The following is a 27455-nucleotide window of genomic DNA, read 5'->3' on the forward strand; positions in this document are numbered from 1 at the left end:
GAAACAATGGTTAATTTAATTGATAAGGAGGGTGTGATACTTGCAGGCATGGTAGATGGGATTAGTCTCTGGCTTCTTTGTCCCATTCAAGCAGCCTATCTTCTTGATAAACAATCCAGTCTGGCTGGATGCTTAATGTATGTGAATTCTGTGCAGGAGCACAGAAATCTGCATCAACATTCCAGAGTCAGATAATTTCCCATAGGCCTTTGCTGACATTAGTTCTGCCAACTGAAAATGCTGAATGCTAGCAATAGCTATGCTGACATCTCCCATACTTTTTATTTTTATTCTTTGAAATGAAGGCAAGCTTGCGGTACCCTTCTATAAACAGCCAGTCTGTATTTCGCAGATGCCTCGCTTACTTCCAACATTATAGCAGCACGTCCCCTGTCCTGCAGAAAATCCAAGCTATGAAGATAAACAGTTCCCATTATGAGTTCAAACCTCTGTCTTAGGTTGTATAGTCCGTCATCTGGGCGGGGATCCCAGTATGCTTATATCTTACCTGTCATTGAGCGAATGAACGGTGCATAAGGGATGCAGGAAACTTTTCTCAGGAGGCTCAGGCATAAAGGTACAAAGATGTCATGAGAGAGTATGCAAGTATGAGGTAATTATGTTTGACCCTGGTATGCAATGCAATATGCCAGATTAAAACCAAATTAGCCAAATTAGCAAGTGTCAGAGAAGATCCTGGAAATATGTATAACTGCCTTAAAAGCTAGAAGGAACTTTGTATGAGATGCGTTGTAAAGAAATGTACATGTGTTTCACTTTACAGCAAAGGAAAATCATAACAATACATAGCAAAATTTGTAGAATAATTAAGGTAACGATAGGGTGAATTAAAACATTAAATACGTGGTTTGCAGTGGGCGAATACACAAAGAAAAGTTCCCAAACAGACATGAGCGTCTCGTAGCAAATTTTCTACAGTTTGTGCAATCTGTCCATTTTCAAAAGTGATAGCATGATTCACTTCTTTGGAGGTTTTCTTTAGGTTGTAAAATGTATGCATGGAGTTCAGTAAAGTTCAGCAGCTTTTGAAATATCTCGTTCCCCATACCAAGAGGTAGTGGATGCACAGCATATGAAATAAAGTCTGGAATGTCCATAGCAGTAAATAAGTTGAACTGTACAGCAAAGTGTTCTTAGGAAGGTGGCTATCATGAATCCATGGATCCAATGAACAGGAAACAGTGAGCAGGAAACATTGTGTACAGCATGTGTGAGGAAGTAGAAGAGTAGATCTTTGCAGTCAGGGTGCAGGAAGCTGAATTAGTCCAGCAGGAACCGACAGTCTCTTTAAACTGGTGGGATGCACACTTGGGATGAAATGATGTCTGTGCATACAGGGAGGGATACACCGGCTTGAAAAGAGTCCAGATATCATTCAGCAGCTGTACTCCAGTGTGATCCAAATAAGAGATAGAAAACAAGAGAGAAACCATGTTGCCTGTACTGAATGTAGAGAGAGAGAGAGAGAGAGAGAGAGAGAGACCAGGTTGCCTGTACTGAATGTGGCAACATGTGACAATATTAATACATTTAACCTGGTATAGTTATGGCAAAAGAGAGACAATATTCAGGTACTTAAGGTTCTTAATCAGACATGCCAAAAAGATATGTTTTTGTATGCTGCATATAACTATTATGGCACTTCAGAGAGACCATAATTCTGTACTGAATGTATATATAAAAAAAATTATGTCAGAAATGTGTACTGAATCTAATGAGGATCATAGAATAAACACGTTATAAAGTAAAACCTTTACTTAAAAATATAACCCCTAACTAAGCTACATTTAGGATATGAAACAATAGGTAAAAAGAACATTGTGCAATTGGGCTAGTTAAAAAAAAAAATGGAGTAAAGAGCTCTAGAAATGGCCAATGTAATGTATCCTGGGGTACCCCCTAAACTAAAACAAGTAGACAAAACACAGACCACATGGCACAGACAAAACATAAAACACAAAGTTTGAGGCGTGAAGCTATTCTTCCATCTGTTAAGTGTGCAGGGCTGAATTTAACTCTGCAAATAAACACATTGTTATAGAAAACCAAAACAAAGATGAACACATGAATAGTACAAATAATGCATATCATAACCATCTCATATTCAGAAAAGGCATTAAGCTAATATCTTCTTTGGAGCGTCCTTATCTCTGCAGTGATAAAGAGGATCCTTGGAAAACACTAGAAATATCTTTGTGCCAAAACTGGTCTGGGATGGCTATGTATATATCCGAACTGCTGCTAAGAAAAAGAAAAAACATTTTAAATTGGCAGCATCCTCAAGGTCACTTAGAGCAAACTTCATCCATGTTCCATTCAAGCCGACCTGGACCACATGTCTGCCACCTGGGTCCCACTGCATTTGGAGGAGTGGGCACTGCGATGCAGAAGTCAGGTACAGGCTAGATGTGTCTTCTTTTGTCTGCAGTGTCATGTCCTGGCATTCAGAGGCAAGGGGCAAATTCCGAAAATTATTAGTCATGTCTAGGACAGAGAAAAATGCACATTTAGGGTTAAATTTCACAGTAATGTCAGAGTAAGAGGCTGCCACTGGTACTACAAGCTTTGAAATCTTAGTTAGGGCCCGAGAGTCTATGAGCCTACTGGAGCTCCCTGATTTAGCAAATGACCAAGCTGGAGAGTCACATGCTAAAGAGATAGGTCCGCTCAGACCCCTCTCCTCCATATTAGGCACCAGTTCTGTTGCTGGAGGAAGTACTGGATGCTGTGTTTGTGGTTCAGGATCTTTGCCCTCAAACAAAATTTCTGTGTGCCTTTTCCCACAATCTTGTGCCCAAACTGAAAGATCTGCAGCCTCTGAGTGAGTAAACTATGATCATGCTTCTGCACTGGCATGCTACACTGTGAGGCTAACTGCACAGGAATAACCTCGTGAACCAAAGGTTTAGAAGCATTTAGAATTCCTGTACCCAATACAAGACCAGCCACCTCAACTATTTCTTTGCCTGTATTCTCACTCGTGCTTGCAGTAGTTTCTACAATGTCTTTCATTTGTTCCTTTTGTGGGATAGACACACACTTTGAAGCTTTGTCATTTAGACCCTGAATCTCACAAATTTCCATATTTTTCTGATCTCCAGTAGGAGGCGCTCTATCTGTAAAACTTATTCTGGCCCCTGTATCAATTAAAGTTAATTTATCCTGACCCTCTATGGTAGTATTAACATTGGGGCAGCTGCAAGTGCCCAATATCAAAGGTGCCACATACCTCAAGCTGAATTCTGAGACTGACTTCTTTCCCTTATCCTGCGTCTCCAAAAGTGAGTCCACAGGTAAGTGAAAGGAGTTCGGCTGGGCTGTGAAGGCTTGAGTCATCTTGGTATTTGGACACAGAGAGTCAGGACATCCCTATGCACTAACACTGTTTTTCCTGGCTGTCAAATCACTTTTTACTCTCTCCAATTCTATCTGCATTGTGTGTTTATCCTGTTCCCATTTCATTTTCTCTTTTTCTAATTTTTCCTTTTGGTCTCTGAGTTCATGGAAGGGAATGTAAGTGGAGGAATTTCTGTAACTATCTCTGACATGCCCCCTATTTCCTGTGTATGGTGTTTTATTGTATTGGGGTGCTCCCTCAGCACGCCACCTTCTAGCTTCTGATACTGAAATAATTAGAGCTGGCTGGGTCTTCTACACAGACCCAATCCTGAGCAGTAAAGTGTCAAAAGGGGTAGTTTTAGGGTCCTCCGAAAACAACAGAAGATGTTTAGTAATCTCGGGGGATAATAATTCTAATAGAAATTCTTTATGTTCTCTCTGACCATAATCAGAAGAATTGGGCCAGTGTTCATTCTCTTTAAGTATAACGTGTATTACCCACACTCTATATGCAAACTGCTCTAGTGTATCACTTGGCAGGGGTGAAAGAGTTCTAAGTACTTGTAAAGAGGTACAGCGAAATAGTTGTTCGATGCCCATCTTTACAAATTGGTATGGATGAACAAGAGATCCAAATTTATAATAATGTGGACCAAGGGCTAGGTGCATAAGCTTATCAAAATCTGCATTGTTCCTTTTGTATTTCCCTAGACCCCAGTGAATCAGTATGTCAGTAGCCCATTTGCACCATTCATTTATGTTAAAAGGCATAGGGCCCACTTTCTCCACTATTCTTTCAATGTCACTATCTTTCATATGTCCCTGCAGTACTACTGTTACTGGAGCTGTGTCACTTATAGGGGTACTTTTGGTATTGCTCTGGCCTGGTAATGAATTTTCCTCATCTTCATTTGTCGGTTCTTCTTCCTGTTCTACATCTGTAGCTAGTTTACCTTTTCTCTGACCTGCTACAAAAACTGTGTTCTGTTTCTCTATAAACTGACTACATGGATTATATGGTGAAGGTGGCACTGGTGCAGACGGCAGAATCTGTGAGGAGACAGCATGAACCTGTCCCTGTGAGGCACATTTTGACTTTAAATACTTTAATTCTGCCTTGGCCTCTTCTAATTGCTCATTTACAGCTAAAAAGGAATTTGTAGCTTGAACAATTTGGGTTCTTAGCATGGATATATTAATTTGTGCCTCATCTAAGTCTTTGTTCAGCTGATGGCACTGAGTGTTCAAGTCAGTATTTTTTTGTCTTATGCTAGTAAGTCCTCTACATAAGCCCTGAATGAAAAGGCATTTTCGTTTATTTGTTTTCTTTCTAAACTCCTGAGAATGAGAAACCATTTGTTTCTGAATATCGTGCCATGTGTGTTCTGGAAAATTACCCTCAAATGGACCCCCTTTCTTGTCAAAATATTTGTGTACAATATCTGTGAGTTCTTGAAAATCAAAAGGGTTCATATTTGAGGCTGCAGTCTGCCTTGGTACGTGGGCCTTGCTCATCCCTGTCTGTGTGTAGCCTTTGAGATTGAAATGCTCCCACTGATGAAGGAGAGAGACTTTAGTTAATAGGTAGAAAAAATGAGGTAAAGCGTCTTAGGCAAGAGTCATTGGCATAAATAATACACTTATGCCCACACTTGCCCACACTTTAAATGCAAAGGTTACTACCTGAAATTTACAGGCAGAAGTTTAGCAGGAAAAAAATATAAGAAGTCTGTTAGAAGAGGAGAGATGCCAGCTGCCAGTTCCAGTCCAGTGTGCACTGGGCCTTTCACCAGGGCAGAGACTGACAAGAAATAGAATTAAAAACACAAGGAAAACAGTAAAAGTTATTAGTACAGATGTGGCATGTCTTAATTGAGTGACTGTTTTAATTTTGGATCATGCTTTTCTTCAGAGCAGCTCAAATATTCTAGCAAGCCTATAATAGCAAAGCATAAAATGCAAACTGGCACAAAGACTTTTGATAGTAAAATCTCACCAAATATAAAATCCAAAATATTACTGGAACTTTTCACAAATGTGTCATCCAGTCTAAAACAATTTAAGGGTTCCAGAAGGTCTTTTGATTTCTATCTCACTCTGTCTATCAATCAAAAATACAAAGTCCATTGATAAGTAAAATCTCACCAAGTATAAAACCCCACAATATTACTGGAACTTTTCACCAGTGTGTCATCCAGTCTAAAGTACAATCAATCTAAGGGTTTTCCAAGGTCTTTTGATTTCTATCTCACTATGTCTATACATAATCCTATTGCACAGTGCATACAAGGAAAAAAAAAATTGAATTCTACTTACCCAAATGAAATCATCAGGAAGGACCGAGACAAGCCCACAAAATGTAAGGATTGTTAGTGTGGCCCCTACAATATTAGGTGGTAGGGGTTACGTGAGAGGCACCCTTACAAACGCCAGGTCCCAGGTTCAGTTCCCTCACTGAAGATTCACCAGGAAGTAGACTCAAATAAGAAACACAGCCAGAATGATTGCATAAAGAATATATTATAGAAATAGTCTTGCAGAAAAGCAATATTCAGAAGCATTACAATTAAGCATTACAATTAAGTAGAGAGCAAAGCAGTTTCCCTGCTTTACAGAGTTCAGAGGCACAGAGACAGAGAGTCTGAAGTTCTAGGGAGAGCCAGAAAGAGAGAGAAAGGGGGATGGGGTGATGGTCTAAGTTTCGGGTTCCATAGATAAAGAGAAGGATAGACAGAGAGATAGACAGAGAAAGAGAGATCTTCATGTGTGTTGCAGAGAGGAGGCTTTTATAGCTTGGAATCTTATTCTGAATATAGAAACTATTGTATATGTCCCAGTATCTTTCTGTTTAGAATTTGTAAACTGTTTGAAACAATGGTTAATTTAATTGATAAGGAGGGTGTGACACTTGCAGGCATGGTAGATGGGATTAGTCTCTGGCTTCTTTGTCCCATTCAAGCAGCCTATCTTCTTGATAAACAATCCAGTCTGGCTGGATGCTTAATGTATGTGAATTCTGTGCAGGAGCACAGAATTCTGCATCAACATTCCAGAGTCAGATAATTTCCCATAGGCCTTTGCTGACATTAGTTCTGCCAATTGAAAATGCTGAATGCTAGCAATAACTATGCTGACATCGGGGTGGGGACCTCACTGCAGGGAACGATCCATCCAGGGGCAAGGGACTGATTGTCAGAAATGTTGGTCGATCAATCATCTGGATCTTTTTATTTTTAGTGGTGTTTGTTGTCAAAACTGGAGCCTCTTTGCCCACAGTTCCTTCTTTCCTACTGAAGGTGATTTCTACATTCCATGTGACTCTGAAGTCAGATTGACAGTGTTTCATCCCACAGATTCCAGGAAACGGGATCAAATTCTGAAGAAATTGGATGTGAGAAGAGTGCTTCTCTGATATCCTAAGGTCATCACCGAGTTTAGATTATCTGATCCTTTTTGTGCTGTCAAATCCAGCTAGGCGAGGTTCACCAGCTTCCAAGGCCATGATTTCCAGGTGAAGCCACAGGGCAGTCTCGTCAGCATACCTTGTGTAGGAGAAACATTCTCCTGTTTCGGTAAAGGCACATTTGACCAGAAGTGTGGCTTTGTCATAGGCCGAAGCTAGGGAAGTCTCCCCTGTGGAGATTTGTAGGGCAGTGACTTGTTGCACTTTACATTCTCTGGCCAAGTTTTACAGAGTGTATGTGGTGGCAAGAGAAGACTCTGCCTTTGGGTGCTCAGTATTATGAGCTGGCGCAGTCATCCCACCCTAGGTTTCTGGGACTGCTTTTGTACATCCTGTCCATCCAGAATGATGCACCTATTGTACTAGAAAAAGATATTAGGTTCTTACCTGGCTAATATATCTTTTCTAGTAGATAGGTTTGTCAATCATGTCCTGTGGCTGCCTACTCTTTCGCTCAGATTGTTCTTATCCAAACCTGCAGGTAGGTTGTCAATCAGACCTTACAAGTGGTGTGTTGCTAGGACACTTTGGGGTATTATATCAGTTCCATTATTGTTTCTGTTTGGCATGCTTGTTTCACTGTTTGATCTGTTCAATATTTACCATATTTGTTATAATTTCAGAGCAGAAACTGTCTTGTTATTCAGAGAGTTCCCATTCCCCTACTTCACATTTATTTTCTGATCTGAGAAGTTGAGAATACTGAATACCCGATTTGGGTGGATCTTCCTTGAAGTTGCAATGGTAGAAAAGAATTTTGTGAATAAGGTAAAATATATTAAATTGGCTGAATGTTATAGAATTTTTATGAAAAGATTTAGGGCTCCTTTTACAAAGGTGCGCTAGCGTTTTTAGCGCATGCACCGGATTAGCGCGCGCTACCTGAAAAACTACCACCTGCTCAAGAGGAGGCTGTAGCGGCTAGCGCATGCAGCATTTTAGCGTGCGCTATTCCACGCGTTAAGGCCCTTTGTAAAAGGATCCCTTAGTTATGAGAAGTTTGATAGCAAAACACAGTTCTATGTCAGGCTGGACTGTTTTCTCAACACACAAAAAGATATTGACTCTATTGAGTGAAGGAGGTGAATAAGGAAAAAGTGTGGAGGTTGTGTAATCTAGGATCTCTGTCAAGGACGGTAACTTTAATATTGAAGCTGATAGAGAATTGGATTTCATGAAGAGTACTTGGACTTTGGGATGAATGAGTAGGGGGAGGGCTCCTTTATTGGGTAACAAGTAAAAAAAAAAAGTTATGTGATTTTAAGTAAAAATGATCATTGAAGTTATGATGGTATAGTAAAATTTACAATATACAAAAACATATTATAATATTGGTATGGTAGTGGAATAGCTTCTTATATAATTGTCTTATATAAAAGTCTCACAACTAAAGGGAAACTACCCATCTATCCAGAATGACAAACTTATTAGCAAGATAAGAACATAATAATTTTGTTTGTGACAAAAGTCACCCGCTTGCAAAGTCTTTATTTTCAGACCAGAGATAATTGCTGTCGAAATTTAACCCCCCCCCCAGTATCTCATTGAGACCCAGACGAGGAGGAGAGCTTTTTTTTATTACTCTGCACTAGTGTTCATTTGGGGGCATCCTTTTATTTGACGTTTCCTTGTAAATGTCTAGTGAACTTTCATTCTGAGAAATAAATGTTTTAGGATCCCCTTCTTTTGTCCACTTTTTTGGCTATCTTCTAGGTAGTGTATCTGATTATAGGGGCAATAGATAATGTGCTTTATTAAGTAACTTGGGCCCCATTATCATGGTTTATAAATTTCCTTATTGTAAAAATCCTCTTAGATTTTGTGGTATTAGAATTTTTATCTTTATGAACTTGAGTGAATTTTATACTTCTTAAAAAAAGAAATGCATGACATCATGAAAACAAGGAATCGTATATTATCAAATATAGTAAAACCTTGGATTGCAATAACTTGGTTTGCAAGTGTTTTGCAAGAGAAGCAAAACATTTTATTAAATTTTAACTTGATATACAAGCAACGTCTTGTAATACAAGCACATATAGTATGCACACATCACAACTGAGCCGATGGTTCTTCTCTCTCTGATGCTGCGGGAGTGTAGTGACTGTTCTAAACGAATGAGGTCTTACAATACAAGTACATACAGTATGCATACGTCACATCATCACAACTGAGCCGATGGTTCTTCTCTCTCTGATGCTGCGAGAGTGTAGTGACTGTTCTAAACGAATGAGGTCTTACAATACGAGTACATACAGTATGCACACGTCACATCATCACAACTGAGCCAATGGTTCTTCTCTCTCTGATGCTGCAGGAGTGTAGTGACTGTTCTAAATGAGCGAGGTCTTGCAATACAAGTATGTATAGTATTTTGTATTAAAGTTTATCCCAGGACAAGCAGGCATGATATTCTCACATGTGGGTGACGTCATCTACGGAGCCCCGATGCGGACAGCATTTCAAGCAAACTTGATTGAAGATTCAAGCTTGCTGTGCTGCACCACGCATGCGTGCCTCCTGCTCCACTAGAGGGCGCATCCCCTCCTCGTGGTCTCCAGTTCGTTTTTTTCCGCGGAGCCAAGAAGTCCTGTATTTTTTTGGCTCTGCCCCATGTGCCTTCTTACACCGCGATTTCTTATTTTAAATTCGTTGGAAGTCGCTGTGCGTCTGTTTATTATTTTACATTTTGTTCCTGCTACCGAATCGCGAAGTCGCGGTTCGTTTTTGACCGCCCGGGGGCTCCCGGGTTGTTGCGGCCGTGTGGCCTCCCTGGCCGCGGCCTATTTTTTATCTTATGTCCCGGCCTTTGTCCGGGTTTAAAAAGTGCACCCGGTGCGAGCGTCTGCTTTCGCTTACCGACCCGCATTGTTGGTGCATCCGGTGTTTGGGTGCTGATCATCCCACTGAGTCCTGTCCCCGGTGTGCCACGTTCCAAAACAGGGCACTCCATCGGCGTAAGGCCCGAATGGCGGACCTTTTTGCGGTCGACCAACCCTCAACCTCGGCCTCGAGGTCGGCCCAGGCTTCGGCCCCGGCTCCCTCGGCCCCGCCTCGAGACTCGACCCCGAAGACCTCGGGTTCCGTGAAGTCCTCGGCTCCGGATAAGTCCCCTCTTCCTTCCTCAGGTTCCACACCGGCGAAGAAGCCAGCCTCGGAGACGCCGGCCGGGCATGGTGGGACCTCCTTGCCTTCGGTCCCGGCGAAGTCCTCCAAATCTTCGGGCCGTGCCTCCACCACACGGGAATACTCTGATACGAGGTCGCCCCCGGTGGAGTGCACTATGGCCTCGGACATGCCTTCGATGCTGTCCGTGCCGGTTTTTCAAGACATGCTCCGGGTGATGATATTGTCGGAGCGGTCCGTGGCCCTCGCTCACCTTAATCCAGCCCCGACCTCGACCTCTCGTGCGCCGGATCAGCCTGAGCCTCGTGTCGAAGTACCTCGGGGCAAGATGCGCCGATCTCGATGCCTCTCGTCCTCCTCGGATTCCTCGCCGAGGTCTTCGAGCCGTTCTTCCCCCACGGGGCTCCGCGGGGCAAAACGTCGCTCGAAGCATGTCGAGACCTCGGGCCGTCGGAGTTCTAAGAAACCCCGGAGCTCACCTCCACTGCGAGGTCACTCCCCGACACCTCGCTCCGGAGGGCGGCTGAAGGTGGCGGAGTTATCGCTCACCAACCCTCGGCTCTTGTTGACTCCCCCTCGGTCCGGGGATCCGGTCCGAGGCTCCAGGCTTTCGCCGAGGGAGTTCGGGGAGAGGTCTGCGGCCTGCCATCGGTCGGTGCCTCTTACCCCAGCGTCGTCCCCGAGGGGTTCCTCGAGGCGGCGCAGGTCCTCGACCTTGGAGCACTTTCACAGCATTTCCCCAGTCTCGGATAGAGAGTCTGAGCGTGAGCCTCGCTACTCGAGGAAAGCCTCTCCTTCCTTTTCGGCAAGACGCAGGTCTCGTTCCCCATCCCCACGAGGGGCTATGGCAGGGGTGTCCAATGTCGGTCCTCGAGGGCCGCAGTCCAGTCGGGTTTTCAGGATTTCCCCAATGAATATGCATGAGATCTATGTGCATGCACTGCTTTCAATGCATATTCATTAGGGAAATCCTGAAAATCCGACTGGACTGCGGCCCTCGAGGACCGACATTGGACACCCCTGGGCTATGGGAACATCCCGCCCTTCTTTTACGAGGTTCGTCCAGGACATGGGACGTTCCCTTGACTTGGACCTACTATCGGACTCAAGGTATTCCAAGGAGTACCTGGCGGAGCTGGATATGCCCTCTCCGCCCCGAGAGTCCCTCAGGCTGCTGTTGAACCCTGTGCTCCGGCAAACCTTTATTAGGAACCTCGAGACTCCTTACATGGTGACGGCTGTCCCATCTAAAATGGAGTTGAAGTACCGTACGGTACCCTGTCCGGGGTTTGAGCAGCCACAGCTCTCTCACCAATCGCTGTTGGTGGAATCTTCATTGAAAAAGGCTCACCCCTCCTGGGTCTCCGCTGCGGTCCCTCCGGGTCACGAGGGCAGGACCCTGGACAAATTCAGTCGCTGTCTGTATCAGAACTCTATGATGGCCTCTAGAGTGCTGAACTACACTTTCACTTTTTCATCTTATCTTAAACATCTGCTTGGGCTGTTGAGCGCCTTCACGATGGATTTGCCAGCCTCACGCCAAGGGGCTTTTGGCCTCCTCCTGGAGGATTTTTCTAACCTCCATCTCCACCTGTTTCATGCAGCTTACGACGGTTTTGAGCTTTCCTCGAGGGTCGCTGCCTTTGCTGTGGCCATGCGCCGGCTGGCGTGGCTGCGCCTGGTCGACATGGACCCCAACCTCCAGGACCGGTTGGCTAACCTTCCCTGTGTCGGTAAGGAACTCTTTGACGACACTATTGAAGCGGCTACGAAACGCTTGTCGGAGCATGAGCGGTCGTTTGCCTCCCTCGTGCGCCCGAAGCCCAAGCCGACCGCTTCTCGTCCCCTACGGGGCACGCCTCACCGCTACCCACAAAAGTCCACCCCGGCTTTTTCTAGGCCTCCACTTCGGCGTCAGCAGGCTCATTCTAGGGCATTGTCGAAATCCCAGCTGACTGCCCCGGCCAAGCCGTCTCCATCCTTTTGACGGGATGCGCGGATGGGGGCTGGCCCTCTCCGCACCTCCATCAGGCCTTCTTCCCATCGGGGGACGCCTGCGAGCCTTTTACCCTCATTGGGAGTCCATCACGTCGGTCGCTTGGGTCCTTGGCGTGATCTCATCCGGGTACTCTCTCAACTTTCGGGAAATCCCTCCCGACAGCCCTCCGAGCGCTTGTCCACCCAATCGGGCACAGTTGCCCCTCCTTCTCTCGGAGGCTCGAGACCTTCTTCGCCTGCGGGCGGTGGAAGTGGTACCCCCCTACCAACGGGGGCAAGGGTTTTACTCCCGTTACTTCCTGGTACTGAAGAAGACGGGAGATCTGCGCCCGATTCTGGACCTGAGACGCCTCAACAAGTTTCTGGTACGGGAAAAGTTTCAAATGCTTTCCCTTCCAATTCTTTACCATCTGCTCGACGAGGGCGATTGGCTCTGCTCCCTCGATCTGAAGGAAGCCTACACACGTGTTCCGGTGCATCCCGCTTATCGCAGATTCGTGCGCTTTCAGGTGGGAAACCTGCATCTACAATATCGGGTTCTCCCCTTTGGACTGGCCTCGTCTCCTCGGGTATTCACAAAGTGTCTCGTGGTGGTCGCAGCTGCCTTGCGTTCCCAGGGTCTCCAGGTATTCCCCTACCTGGACGACTGGCTAATCAAGGCCCCGTCCAGGGAGGGGGTTATCTCAGCGACCCGACAGACTATTATTTACCTTCAAGGTCTGGGGTTCGAGGTAAACTTCCCGAAATCCTAACTGTGCCCCTCTCAGTCCTTACAGTTCATCGAGGCCGTGCTGGACACGGTTCGTCTCCGTGCCTTCCTTCCCCCTCCGCGTCTGGAGGCATTGGTAAATCTGAGCCGACAAATCTTGATGCTGGACTCGGTCTCAGCACGACAAATGATGACATTTTTGGGCCACTTGGCCTCTACCGTCCATGTCACTCCCTTCGCCCGCCTCCATCTGCGGATTCCGCAATGGACCTTGGCCTCTCAATGGCGTCAGGATCGAGACCCGATCAACCGTCCCGTGACAGTGACTCCTTCCTTGCAAGAATCGCTCCGTTGGTGGGCCGACTCTTCGAATCTTTCCAATGGTTTACTCTTTCTCGCCCCTCCACACCACAAGGTCCTCACCACGGACTCGTCGGAGTACGCTTGGGGGGCTCATCTGGATGGTCGACGCACTCAGGGGATGTGGTCAATAGAGGACCGTCGCTGTTACATCAACGTGCTGGAGCTCCGGGCCATCTATCTCGCCACGGTGGCCTTTCATCATCTACTGCATGACCAGGTGGTTCTCGTCCGTACGGACAACCAGGTGGCGATGTATTATGTCAACAAACAAGGTGGGACAGGGACCTGGTCCCTCTGTCAGGAAGCTCTCCTGACAGATGCGGTGTCCCACAACATCTTCCTTCGAGCGGTCTACATACAAGGAGAGAAAAATTGTCTGGCGGACAGGCTCAGTTGCCTCCTCCAGCCGCACGAGTGGTCCCTGCATTCTCAGGTCTTGTGACAAGTGTTCGACAGGTGGGGGACTCCTCAGATAGATCTGTTCACCTCCCCCCTCAATCACAAACTGCCTCTCTTTTGCTCCCGGATGTACTCCCCGGATCTTCTCGAGGCCGACGCCTTCCTCCTGGATTGGGAGGGAAGGTTCCTGTACGCGTTTCCGCCTTTCCCCCTGATCCTGCGGACGCTGGTCCATCTCAAATCGGTGCGGGCCACTCTGATCTTGATTGCTCCTTGGTGGCCTCGTCAGCCTTGGTTTTCCCTACTACTTCAACTCAGTGTCCGGGAACCTCTGCTTCTGCCTGTATTTCCCTCTCTGCTGTCTCAGAGTCGGGGTTCACTGTTACATCCCAATCTTCAGTCACTTCATCTAACTGCTTGGTTTCTCTCCCCCTGACCTCTCTCCCTGTATCTCAGTCGGTCAGGGAGGTATTAGAGGCTTCTCGGAAAGTCTCGACTAGACTCTGCTATTCTCAGAAATGGACTAGATTTTCGTCCTGGTGTTCCTCTCACCGCCAGGACCCAGTATCGGTCCATGTGTCTTTGGTTCTGGAGTATTTGCTTCATTTATCTCATTCTGGCCTGAAGACAAATTCCATTCGTGTACATCTTAGTGCGATCGCTGCCTTCCATCAGCACCTGGATGGGAAGGCTCTTTCACTCCATCCCTTGGTTTCTCGTTTCATGAGGGGTCTTTTGAATGTTCATCCTCCTCTCAAACCTCCCCCGGTGGTTTGGGATCTTAATGTGGTCCTGGCTCAACTTATGAAACCTCCGTTTGAGCCTCTGGATAAATGTCATCTTAAGTTTCTCACTTGGAAGGTGATTTTCCTGCTTGCCCTCACTTCCGCTCGGCGGGTTAGTGAGCTGCAGGCTCTGGTGGCGGACCTGCCTTTCACTGTATTCCATCATGACAAGGTGGTTCTCCGCACTCATCCTAAGTTTTTGCCTAAGGTGGTGTCTGATTTTCATCTCAATCAGTCCATTGTTTTGCCAGTGTTTTTTCCCAAGCCCCACTCTCATCTGGGAGAGGTGGCGCTCCACACTCTTGACTGTAAGAGAGCGTTGGCTTTTTACCTCCAACACACGCAGTCTCATCGAACGGTTCCTCAATTGTTTTTGTCCTTTGACCCTAATCGGTTGGGACGCCCAGTTTCCAAGCGCACCTTGTCCAACTGGTTGGCTGCTTGTATTTCCTTTTGCTACGCTCAGACTGGTCTCGCGCTGCATGGTCGAGTAACGGGGCATAAAGTCCGAGCGATGGCAGCTTCGGTCACTTTCCTCAGGTCCACGCCTATCGAGGAAATTTGCAAGGCTGCCATATGGTCTTCGGTTCATACTTTCACCTCTCACTACTGTCTGGATACATTGTCCAGGAGCGATGGCCGTTTTGGCCAATCGGTATTGCGTAATCTGTTTTCTTAAATTGCCAACTTCCCTCCATCCCTTTGCAGTTAGCATGTGACCCACATGTGAGAATATCATGCCTGCTTGTCCTGGGATAAAGCACAGTTACTTACCGTAACAGGTGTTTTCCAGGGACAGCAGGCATATATTCTCACAACCCGCCCGCCTCCCCGAGGTTGGCTTCTTTGCTGGTTATGTGAACTGGAGACCACGAGGAGGGGATGTGCCCTCTAGTGGAGCAGGAGGCACCCATGCGTGGTGCAGCACAGCAAGCTTGAATCTTCAATCAAGTTTGCTTGAAATGCTGTCCGCATTGGGGCTCCGTAGATGGCGTCACCCACATGTGAGAATATATGCCTGCTGTCCCTGGATAACACCTGTTACGGTAAGTAACTGTGTTTTTTGGGTTGTGGAACGAATCGTCATGAGTTTCCATTATTTATTATGGGGACATTCGCTTTGATATACAAGTGCTTTGGATTACAAGCATGCTTCTGAAACGAATTATGCTTGCAAACCAAGGTTTTACTGTATATAGGAAGTAAGCTGGTCTAATTGAATAAAGAAACCAATGATCCTTTCCACTGTCCATAGTTGTTTAAGGAGGGGGATATTGTAAAAAGCAAAAATTAATGTGAGTGCAACAGCTTCATATCAATTAAAGGTTGCAGGTACCCAACATTGGGCAGGTAAATCAGACAAAGTAAATAACTAGCTTGCAGGAGAGGAACATTGGCAAATGTGACAGTTCTCCCTGATATACAGCAATGCACTTAAAGGGGTATTGCAAAACAAAGGACTGTAATGTTATCCCTTTTAGATAAATTGTTGTAAACTGAGTCAAGCCTTATTTTTTTAGGATGACTTGGTATATAAATCTAAGATTAGATTAGATTACCCACCAGTTGCTGAATTTCACATCAAATTAAACTATTTCCCTCCTCTTTTGGGCAGAGCTAACCACATCTGGAAACACATGCACCTTAGTTAGTTATGTGCCATTGACTCGTGTTCGAGTCACAGTGACTTGATAAATTACAGATAAAAAAAAAATTGGTTTTGTGCTAGTCCGTTAAAGTCCTCCAGCATCATCCCCATGGTTGTTTTCAACGTGTCCAGCCATCTGATTGCAGGTTGCTCTCTTCGCCTGGTTCTTTCTATCTTCACAAACATGATGTCCTTCTCCATTGATCTTTCTCTTCTTTCAGTATGACCAAAATAAGACAGTCATAACTTCATCATTTGGGCTTCGAGTGACAACCAGTTTGATCTCTTCTAGAATCGATTTGTTAATTCATCCGGTGGTCCTCGGCACGCATAAAATCCTTTTCCAGCACCAAAGCTCAAATGAGTCAATCTTCTTTTTGTCTTGTTTCCATAGTGTCCAGCTTTCGCATCCGTAATTGACCACTGAGAAAATGAATGTGTGGACAAGTCTGATCTTCGTTTGGAGTGTTATTTCCTTGCCTTTGAATACTTTGTCAAGAGTCTTCATTGAAGAGCGACCAAGTACTATTCTGCAAAGTATTTCTTCCCTGCTAGTTACTTCTTTGTTTATGAAAGAGCCCAGAAGAATGAAATTTTTTACGACTTCTATTCTAGCACCGTCAAGCTTACAATCTTCATCATTTTCCATGTTCACGATCTTCATCTTGTTTATGTTAAGTTCTAATCTCATGTTATGATTTTCAGCTTTTACTTTGCTCAGTAGATACAGCATATCTTTTTTGCTGCTGGTGACGAGCATTGTATCATCTGCATAATGCAGGTTGTTTATATTTTGGCCACCAACTTTGAAACCAATGGTCTCTTCTTCCAAATTTGCTTTTCTGGGATGGCTTCGCTGTAAAGGTTGAACAGGTAAGGTGACAAGATGTATCCTTGCCTGATGCCACATTTTATTGGAAACCAATCAGTGTTTTATACAAAAATTGGGAGAATAATAAATTAGCACTCACAAATCAGTGTTCTATAAATAGCACTGTATATTATGATTACAAAAACAAAAATCTTAAATAAATAAATTGTGTACTGTATATAATGTGCTCAGTGCTCCAGTTCGCTGGTCAAGCAACCAGGACCAATGATGTAGGGAACCATCATTGCAGCATTGTATTCCCTTTATACCATGAATTATCAAAACAAGATAAATTCTCAATCAACAATTTATTTAAATAAAGTTAAGAGCAACATCACTTATCTTATATGATGCAATGATATTTTCATTATCACCATTAACAGGATCCTATCTTGCAAATTGTTTTAGCGATGTTTTCATTGTCATTGATAGCGGGTTCCACGATGAAATAATGCTGCATTAATGATGGCTACCATGATTCTGAAAAGGTTGGATGTGAGGAGAGTTCTTATACATTATCTGGAGTCATCAATGAGTTCTGACTGTCAGACCATCTATTTGTGCTCAGCAGTCAGGCTAGACACAGTAGACCGGCATCTAAGGCTATCATTTCAAGATAGATACAGATGGCCATCTCGTCAGCATATATTGCTTGTAGCAAGCAATCGCTAGTCTCATTAAAAGCACATTCAACAAGAATGTTTGCTGCCTTTGTGGGCGAAGCTCGGGTGATTTTGCCTGGTGAGATTTACAGGGCAGTGACCTGGTCCACTCTACATACATTCTCCAGTGTGGCAGCATGAGAGAACACCATCTTTGGGTCCCAGTGTTAACCAGCAGGTGCAGAGATCACACCCTAGATTTCTGGGACTGCTTTTGTACGTCCCTACTGTCCAGAATGACACAATTATTGCACTAGAAGAGATTGGGTTCTTACCTTGCAAATATTTTTTTCTAGTAGATAGGTGTGCCATTCTGGAACCATGCCCTGTCATTTATTTACTTCGCCTGCCTACTGTCTCAGTCAGGAAGTTCGAGTCAAAACTGAGATTTTGATGTCGGTCAGACCTCAAGGATATGAAGAATGATCTATTGCTATAACACATTGGGGGAATGTTTGAACTACATACATTTTTCAGATTGGTTATTTCGATGTTCTGATTGTTTCAATTAAAATGTTTAACATGTTTGTTATACTTTCAGAGCAGAACAGATGTGTAGTTCGTGGAATCTCTCTGTGCCCCTCCTTCTTATGTGTTCCTATATAGGGCTTTCGCCCTCTTTGGTACAAATTGAAGGGGGCAGCAGAGCCCTCGGAGAAGGAAAAGTTGAAAACTTGGAATGGATTCCTTTTGTACTGCTCGCAAGCATGGGGAAAATACCCTATTGTCCAGAATGACACACCTATCTACTAGAAAATATATTAGGAAGGTAAGAACCTAATCTCGCTTTCTAATATGAAACTTTCATCACATTCTGGCTCAGAAATATTATATGTCTAATTCTACCCTAAGTCAGCCCTAAGGAGCTCCTTTGTTGTGTGCGTTCATTGGCGCATTCCCTCCAGTATCATGTTCCTGCACACCAGTGAAAAGTCCTAGTGGCCTGGGTTGACTCTAAACAGCAGAAATATGCAGGTATAAATGGGTTTTTTTTCAGCCTGTCGTTTTGAGAAACAGAAGGATACTTGAATAGTTCAACTGTGCAGCATCCAGAGAACAGTTGTACCCATGAATCCTGCTATAGTCTTTTAGATAATTTGTAAGTGAGTTACCAGAAAAATTGAGATGTGCTGTGATGATTTCCAGGGGCATCCAACCTCGGCCCTTGCCAGGTCAAATTTTCAGGATTTCCTAAATGAATATGAATGAGATCTATTTGCATACAGTGGAAGCAGTGCATGCAAATAGATCTCATGCATATTCATTGGGGAAATCCTGAAAACCCGACTGGATTGCAGCCCTTGAGGACCAATGTTGGTCAATCCTTTTAAACAATGCAATAAAAAAAAACAAAAACCAACAAACTCCTCACTTTTGCATCTTTTGTACTTTCCTTGCTAATTAAATAATTTTTATAGGATTTGTAAGCACTACAGAAGTGATTCAGACTTTTCTGGGAGCACAGTAACTTTTGTATTTGTGGTCCACTAATGATTGGGAGATGGGGAGGGAGAATATAAACTCGAATATAAACCAACTTGTATATAAACTGAGGTAACCTTCCCCCCCTCTATAAAAGGAGGAAAAAAAGTTGACTTGAATATAAACCAGGGTTTATATTTAAGTGCCCTGCCCTGCCAGGCTCTGCACCCTGTCCTCCCCTCCTGATACCTTGCAGGCCTTCACCGGGCCTGCTGTAAGTCCTGGTGGTCCAGTGGTGGGCTGGGACAGGAGGGATCCCTCCCACTTCATGTTCTGGCTGACTCTCTCGCTTCCCTCCCGCCTCCCTGATTAGTAAAAAGTATACCTTTCAAATCCCTGGTGGTCCAGCGTTGAGCAGGAACAATCTTCCTAAGCTTCTTCCCCATGCACAGCCACTTTCTGAATGGCTGTCGCGAGTTCTCGTGTGGCTGAGAAAGAAGTTTAATATCATCAAGAAACCCATCCCCATCAGCCATTATTATTTGTTACAATCATATGTTTTTGTTAAATTATTTCATGAAATGCTAAGAAAATTTTAAAGTTACACAGGTTGTAAAGTAACGTTTGGCTGAATGAAAAACAGTTCAACTTCTGATTTCTCCTTCCAGATTTGTACTATGGTGGAGAAGCTTTCTCTGTAGAGCAGCCTCAGTCTTTTACTTGTCCTTACTGTGGGAAAATGGGATATACTGAAACATCTCTACAGGAACATGTAACCTCAGAGCATGCAGAAACATCCACAGAAGTGGTAAGCTTGAAGTAACTTTCATTCTGACCATGAGCATTGTTTGAGATTGGTCAAAGTCACCTTTTAGGAGAGAGTTTGACACCCCTGCCTTAAGAGAATTAGCATTTGTATTTACAGCAAAAGGATTTTTTTCTTTAGCTTTAATTTTTTTCCACTAAAAACAGGGGTATGAGAACAATTGCGGAGGGTGGGGTAAATTTTCCAAATTTTTATAGGTACCATCAGGCCTATATTCTACGTCAAGGTATGTATTGGATCCTCCCAGAGCCCATTGAAAATATACCAGATTGGTTCTGGTTAGAATGGAGACTATGTTTCCTTTAAGTCTTAGTCATGGTATGAGGCCATTTTTATTTTTTGTAGGCACTTCTCTAAAGAGAATAAGGCCCATAGAATTTCTCAAGTGGGTCATATGATCACATATGTTTACAGTCTGTTGTAATTTGTGTGTTCACGATGCATAATTTCGCCTATCCTTGGTTGCATCAATTGCAGCCAATATTCACCATTTATGCTGCGGTGTTCATGTATTCGTGTACCGGTGCTTAAATAAATAGCTTTTTTCTTCTCACTTTCACCTCAGTCAGTCTTTGCTTCCAAATATGGACCCCAAGTGTCTGAAAACTGAATTTACAGATTCTTCAAGTGCTGTTCCCTGCAAGAACCTGACCTTATTTTCCCAGTAGGATCCACTGTACGTTTTCTGTGGTTTGAGGCACCACATGTACTGCTAGAACCTAGCCAGTGCAGCAGGCACATCATTCCTGAACCTTCAGGTAGTCAATCGATTCCTGTGAGAATCTGTGTAGAAACTCTCATTAGAATTTTTTGCTCTACCTCCCATTTCTCTGAGCTGTACTCCAAGTCCTCAGTTTGTCTCTCCACATGTGAGATGGTAGGAGCCTGTCTGTTCTGCTCATGTTCATTTTTCCATTATTTTCAGGGTTTTTCTATCTGATTATGAGGCTTTTCGTTGCTGCAAGGCTCCCAGTTCTGGCACATCTCTGGCTGTGGGAGAACTCAGACTCTGAGGTCAGAAGTCTGTAGCCAAGGGATAGCCTACTTGTCAGGGCACCTACTTAGCCGACCTGCACTAACAGTTTGGAAGCTCAGGGACCATTCCATTGGGAGCAAGACTCCTCTCCCCAGGTTCTGTCCACAGAGGGCTTGAGCGCAGGGTGAGTGTCTCTGTGGTGGTTTTCTCCAGGATCAACGCTGACTGTGTTTTCTCCCCCAGACTCCATGCGTGAGGTCTAGTCTGGTCTGAGGTCTCAGACCAGTCATGGGGTCTGAGAGGCAGTCCGGTTTCCAGGCTTGTTAGAGGCAGAGGTTCTCCCAGTAAGCTAACAGCAACTTCAGCTTAGACAGCTCCGAGTATCTGCATGGCACAGTAAGAACAAGACTGATGGCCTTAGAACTGAAATCGGTGCGGTCTATAAAAATATTTTTGGAGTTCTGGGCAAGAGACAGGGTCCCCTACCCCAAAAATTGCTAAAATTTGACCCTTAGTGTAGCTCTCAAGGGCCGTTTTAGGCACTAAAATTGCTGCTGCAGTGGCCATCTTGGATTTCCTGATTTGGAAATAAAAGCCTTTATCTGCCTCAAAAAACCTTTGATTTAGCTCAAAATCAGATGGGATGGACTCCTCAGGCTAGGATGCTTTGGATTTATGCCAGATTTGTGATGCATGGCAGCTCGAGGGTGTTTTGTGTGCCATGTGGCGCTTGGGGGGGGGAGGAGGTGGCTGGAACTGCTGGCTTCACCCTCTAGTTCCCATGGGGATGTTGGTTCCCTGATGACTCAAGTTTCAGGTCAAAAAGCCTAGTTAGAGCAGGGAAAAAGCAATAGTGTGCCCCTGACGAACCACAGCCTTGGCTAGGGGTTAGTGGATCCTGAGGAGGCTCTGGATCTCGGTGAAGACCCAATGGTGCGTAGGCTGTTTAAGCCCTCAGCACTTTGGTGATAATTATGGAGTCTGTTCAAAAATTATGTGAAATCCCCCCTTTTTTTTAAAATCAATAAACAGTCAAATTCCTTTTTTTTTAAATCAATAAACAGTCAAAGAAACAATACATTGACCCAATAGTTTTCTTTCTTAACAGTAGCAGCTTCCAATAGTTGCCTTTCACATCCCCAACCATCCCCCTTCCTATATGGTATACACTTTCCACACTTAAGGTAGTAAAATAAATATACATTAGTGTATCTTCCATGGACAACAACTTCAAACCATCTGTTCCCTTCTCCCCCTGTTAACCTTCCCAATTTTCCCCTTCCTCAGTATGAATAACCTCTTTCATTCAAGGAGGGTATGCACACTGAAACCCCTCCCTATCCCATAAATCTCCCAGCATACAGAAAGTTCTGAGATTTCACTGTTGAAGAATCGCTATCAATTCTGAGCACTATCATTTGGGCCAGCAACTGCAGCCCGGATGTTCACCAAGGTGATGGTCGTAACAGCTTATCTCCTCAGGGCTGGCTGGTTCATCCTTATCTAGATGACTGGCTCATCGGAGCCTCCTCTCGAGAAGAGGGAGAAAGAGCAGTGGTAACAGTAGCGAAAACTTTGCAGAGTCTGGGCTGAATTGTAAATTTTTGAAAGAGCCAGTTAGTCCCAACTCAGTCTTTGGAATACCTGGGAGTTCTCTTCAACATGGTGGAAGGCCGAATCTTCCTACCAGAAGCACGCAGACAGAAGCTTTGGGAGCAAATTACAAACCTCCTGTCGCAGCCAGTGCCTAGAGCGTGGCACTACCTACAGGTTCTGGGCTCGATGGTGGCTGCCATAGAAGTAGTGCACTGTTGTTTCGTTGGGTCTCCCTAGAGAGACTCTCTACAAGCTCATCTACCCTAGATGAAGGCAGCCCGCAGCAGGATGAGCTGGTGGCTCCCCCCATAATCTCTAGCAAAAGGGATTCCACTTCAGATCAATTCCTGGGTCACACTGACAATGGATGCCAGCCTGTTTGGCTGGGGGGCACACTGCAGTGGTTGCCTGGTGCAAGAAGTGGTCATTAAACAGGCTAGAACTAAGAGCGGTCTGACTGGCTCTGTGAAACCTACAGTCTGTGTTGGAAGGCAGGGATGTAAGCATATTCTCAGACAATGCCAGCTGGGAGGCACCAGAAGCGCATTGCTCCAACTCAAGGCGAAGCTACTGTTCACTTGGGCAGAAAAACCCTTGTTGGCTATCAAGGTGGCACACATAACTGGAGTGGACAATGCAAACGGTCTATCTGAGGGCATTCCAAAACATTGGGGGACGTTGGGGGCGTCTGACATTTGATCTGATGGCAACGGCTTGCAACAAGAAAGTGCTTCAGTTTTTTAGCTGAAGATATGGGATCGGAAGTGCAGTGCCTTGGTGCAACCATAGAAATCTGGACTGTTATATGTGTTTTCCTCCTGGTGAAACCATATAGAAGTCTGGACTACTGTGTGTGTTTCCTCCATGGTCCCAGATAGGCTGGGTGGTCAGTCGCCTATCATCTCACCTAGGGAGGGTGATCCTTGTGGCCCTGGATTGGCCCAAGTGTCCCTGATATGCAGATCTAGTATGCCTACAAGTGGACAAATGTCTCTGGCTCCAGGTGTATATGGATGTACTTACACAGGAGTCGATTGCTTTAGAACAGAGGTGCCCACACTTAATGGGCTTGCGAGCTACTTTTATAATGACTAAGTCAAAATGATCTACCAACAATAAAATTAAAAAAAAAACACAAAGCACACTGAAAGGCAGAAAAAATGTTAATTATTCATATTCCGGGTTTTTTCAAAGAGATCACGGCAGATGACTCTATGCAATGTCACCTCAGTAACAAAATACAAAAATAGACAAATACACCCCCTCCCTTTTTACTAAACCACAATAGTAGGTTTTAGCACAGGGAGTTACGCTGAATGCCTCGCGCTGCTCTCAATGCTCATAGGCTCCCTGCGCTAAAAAACGCTATTGCGGTTTAGTAAAAGGGAGCCATAGTGCAAAATATAGACAGCAGATATAAATTCTCAAAACAGACACATTTTGATCACTAAATTGAAAATAAAATCATTTTTCCTACCTTTGCTGTTTGGTGATTTCATGAGTCTCTGGTTGCACTTTCTTCTTCTGACTGTGCATCCAATCTTTCTTCCTTTCTTTCAGCCTCCTATATGTTTCCTCTCCTCCAGACCTCATTCTCTCCCCCAACTTTTTCTTTCTGTCTCCCTGTTCCCCCTTCTTTCTGTCTCCCTGTCTGCCACCTTTCTTTCTTTCTCTATGCCCTCCCCCAAGCCACTCGGTGTGCTGCCACCGCCATCGGGGAACAGCCCCCAAGCCACTGCTGTCCCAAGCTTTCCCTGCAGAAGCGTCACGCTGACCAGCATTCTGCTCCCTGACGTCAATTCTGACGTAGGAGAGGGAAGTTCCGGGAAAACAAGGTATTTCTCCTCATTCCATCCAGCCTGAGCCCCATCTCTCCTTGATCCAGCATTTCCCTTCTGTGTCTGTCAGAATTACCATTCCATCTATTTTCCAGCATCACCCTTCTTTGTGTCCATCTCACCTATATCCCTATCTCACCACTTTTTCAGAATCTTCATTTGTCTCTGTTCTTGTCTTTACCCCATGTTCACCATTTGCCCTTTCAATGTCTTTATCTCCCCTCCCCCCACTTTTTCAGCATTACTTATATGTCTCTATTTCACCTCCTCTTCATGTCCCCTCTGTATCTCTATCCTTATTCAGTAGGTCCTGCTTACCCTTTCTCTTCTTTGTGTCACTATCTCCATTTTCAGCTTTCCCCCCCTTTTCCTTTGTTACTGCACCCTGTAGCCAGAATCTTTCCACCCTCCCTCCACTCCGGCCCAGCCCAGTATGAAATATTTCCTTTTGTTTCCCTCCCCTCTCTATTTCTCTCTCTCTTCTCCTCCCTCACCCACGAGTCCTGCATCTGGCCCTCTCCCATCTACCTGCACCTGGCAACACCCCCCTGCTCCGCAGCTCTCTTCAGCAACTCGTCAGCAGCGGTGATCAAGACAAGCTGCCGACATCGAGGCCTTCCCTCTACGAGTCCCGCCTTTGTGGAAAAAGGAAGTTGAAACAAGCGGGACTCGCAGAGGGTAGGCCCCGATGTCAGAAGCTTGTGTCGATTGCTGCTGCTGAGTTGCCGAAGAGAGCCGCGGAGCAGGGGGTGTGGCCGGAAGCAGGTAGAAGGGAGAGGGAGATAGGAAGGCTGTAGAAGCTCCGGAGCTGCTGCTGCCGCTGCTACGCTCTCCCCCCCCCCCCCCCCGAAATGACAAAAACAGCCTAATGCCCGGCGTCGGCGTCTTTGACGTCGGGGAGAGGAAGGCTGATAGGCCCGGTAGATCAGGACGGCAGCACGAGTTTATCACGGAGCCGGGATGGGCTCTGCGATCGACTCACGTTGCCTTCCTGAGCTACCGGTCGATCACGAACGACGTGTTTGGCACCCCTGCTTTAGAATATCTAGGTTGCTTTGGTCTTATGGCATGGCACTTGAGCGCACAGCACTAGCCAAGAAAGGATATTCAGAAGACCAAGAAACCATCCACTCTTTCGGCATATGCCAAAGCATGGGATACTTTTCAGTGCTGGTGCAATAAGGAGAATCTGGAGTCCAACAAGACCCCAGTATTGTCGATACTGGCCTTCCTTCAAGAGGGGTTGGACGAGGGATCAGCAGTGGTGACCCTTAAGGTGCAGATGACAGGCCTGGCTGTGGTAACCATGGGATTCTTGCTAACTCTATTGCCATTCAGCTCTCTAGTTTGCAGCCCTTGAGGGCTGAACATGGACACATATGGTCTTCAGTTTTACACTTTAGTGTGTGGAGGTGAAGTCACATAAGAATCCCAATAAAACCCATGAAATGTATTGAATTACCAAACTGACATTTTGTCACTTAAAATATTTTGGAAAACGGTATACTGAGGATAAATGGTACTGGGTATCCATTGACCATATTTAATTTTCTTCTCCCATTTTCTTATTTATAGCTAAATAGATATTTTTGTTATAGTAACACCAGCATGAATGCCATTGAAAGGGAGGATTTGGGCATATTAGTGATCTGGCATAGTGTCCATTGTCAGTTAGATGTGAATGTCAAAATTGATCTAGGTTTATGGGAATATATTTTTAATTTCTCTGTATGACTTTCTTTTTCATTCCAGATTTGTCCAATATGTGCAGCATTACCTGGAGGAGATCCAAATCATGTCACAGATGACTTTGCAGCTCATCTTACACTTGAACACAGAGCTCCTAGAGATTTAATATCCTTTCACAAGGGCTATGTTTTGTTTTAAAGAATAGTTTCCTCTTTAGGATTAACAAGATGGTCATGAGTGTCCTCTAGACTGGAGTGTCACTGGCCTAAATAGCCATGGGAGGGAGAGCAGGTGGGTGGTGGGCACATAACCAGTGTTGCCTACCACCCACCCTTTATGTGGCCAGCCAGCTTGTCCCATGCTGATAATATTACCACATAGGAATGGATGCACAGGAGCTAGAGCATTGGAATAAGAAAACAAGCAATTCGGGTCTTTATCTGCCGTCATCTACTATGTTATGTTACTATGTAACAGTAAAATCTATGTATTTGTTCCTTGAGGAAATTGAAGAATATCAGGTAATCTTACTAATTCCAAATATTGGCAGCATTGACCATTTGATAACCTTATAAAAGTGTTACCTTTATCAAACTACTTAAAAGTATTTTTTAAACTCTAACAGTAAATTCAAAAAAATTAAGTGCACTCACCAATTTCATTAAAATTACTGGCAGAGGTGGTTTTGAACATCATAAACAAGAGGTCAAAGGTATACACATCCCCTTTGAAAAGCAAGCATGCCTCTTTCAAAGAGAACTAAAGCCCCGATTCACTAAAGTCAGCGATCGTTGCTAAACCTGTTTTCACAGGTTTAGCGACGATTGCTGCTAACCGACCTAATTCATAAATCGGCTCATCGTGTGTTTTTTCCCCTCGATTGCCCATTTTCTGATCCGGCCATGCAAATTTGTAAAACCTCATACAAAATAGCCAAGTGATCACTAACATTTGCTTGGCTATTTTGCATCGGGTTTTACGATCCTACAACCCGACTGCTGTAGACCTGTCGGTAATTGTGTTATAGACAGGTCTGCCAGGTTTAAAAAAATTTTTTAATGGCACAGATATTTTGCGTGTATTACACAAGCAAAATATCTGCCCATAAAAAAAAAAATGAACCCCCCCCCACCGCTTCCAACAGCCCTCCCACAATGACCTCTGACAATTGGGGCCCCCCCACGACAAACACGGCGACCCTAAAACAAACGACAGGAGGGTAGCTCACTCCCTCCTGCCACGAAGGCGCTCACTCCCTCCCCCTCCAATAAAATGGCAGGAGGGATGCCCACTCCCTCCTGCCCGGAAAGACTTCCCCCCTCCCTTTCCCTTCCCCGAAGAAAAAGGCAGGAGGGATACCAACTCCCTCCTGCCCTGAAGGCGCCTTCCCACTCGCTCCCTCCCTCCCTCCCTCCCCTCCCCCCCACCGGAAACAAACGGCAGGAGGGATGCCTACTCCTCCTGCCACCGGACACCCCCTCCCTCCCCATACCTTGAAGTTGGGAGTAGGAGGGGTGCTCAGTCTCTTCTGCTCCTCCGACCTCCTCCAGTACAATGCGGACCTTAGGCCCTGCCCCAGTGCATCGTGATGCATGTGGAGGAGGGGCCTAAGGCCCAGATTGGCCTAGGCACCTAGAAGTAGTTTAGAGGTCAAAATATATAACCAAAGTAAGACGAGATCCCAGCATAATTTAGAGAAGATCGATATAGAACCTAAGGACCTG

At 45.1% G+C, this 27455-nt stretch overlaps 1 protein-coding gene across 2 annotated transcripts in view; it reads left to right on the top strand.

The window, feature by feature from the left end:
• KCMF1 (potassium channel modulatory factor 1) overlaps positions 1-27455 on the top strand; it is a 182484-nt gene that overhangs the window by 109395 nt on the left and 45634 nt on the right. For both annotated transcript variants that reach the window (XM_033915495.1, XM_033915503.1), the window contains exons 3-4: positions 19475-19614; positions 25795-25896. In XM_033915495.1, the coding sequence (XP_033771386.1) occupies positions 19475-19614; positions 25795-25896 (242 nt within the window). The remainder of the gene's footprint in view (positions 1-19474; positions 19615-25794; positions 25897-27455) is intronic.

Source organism: Geotrypetes seraphini, chromosome 1, assembly GCF_902459505.1.
Source record: "Geotrypetes seraphini chromosome 1, aGeoSer1.1, whole genome shotgun sequence".
In the NCBI taxonomy this organism is placed as follows: domain Eukaryota; kingdom Metazoa; phylum Chordata; class Amphibia; order Gymnophiona; family Dermophiidae; genus Geotrypetes; species Geotrypetes seraphini.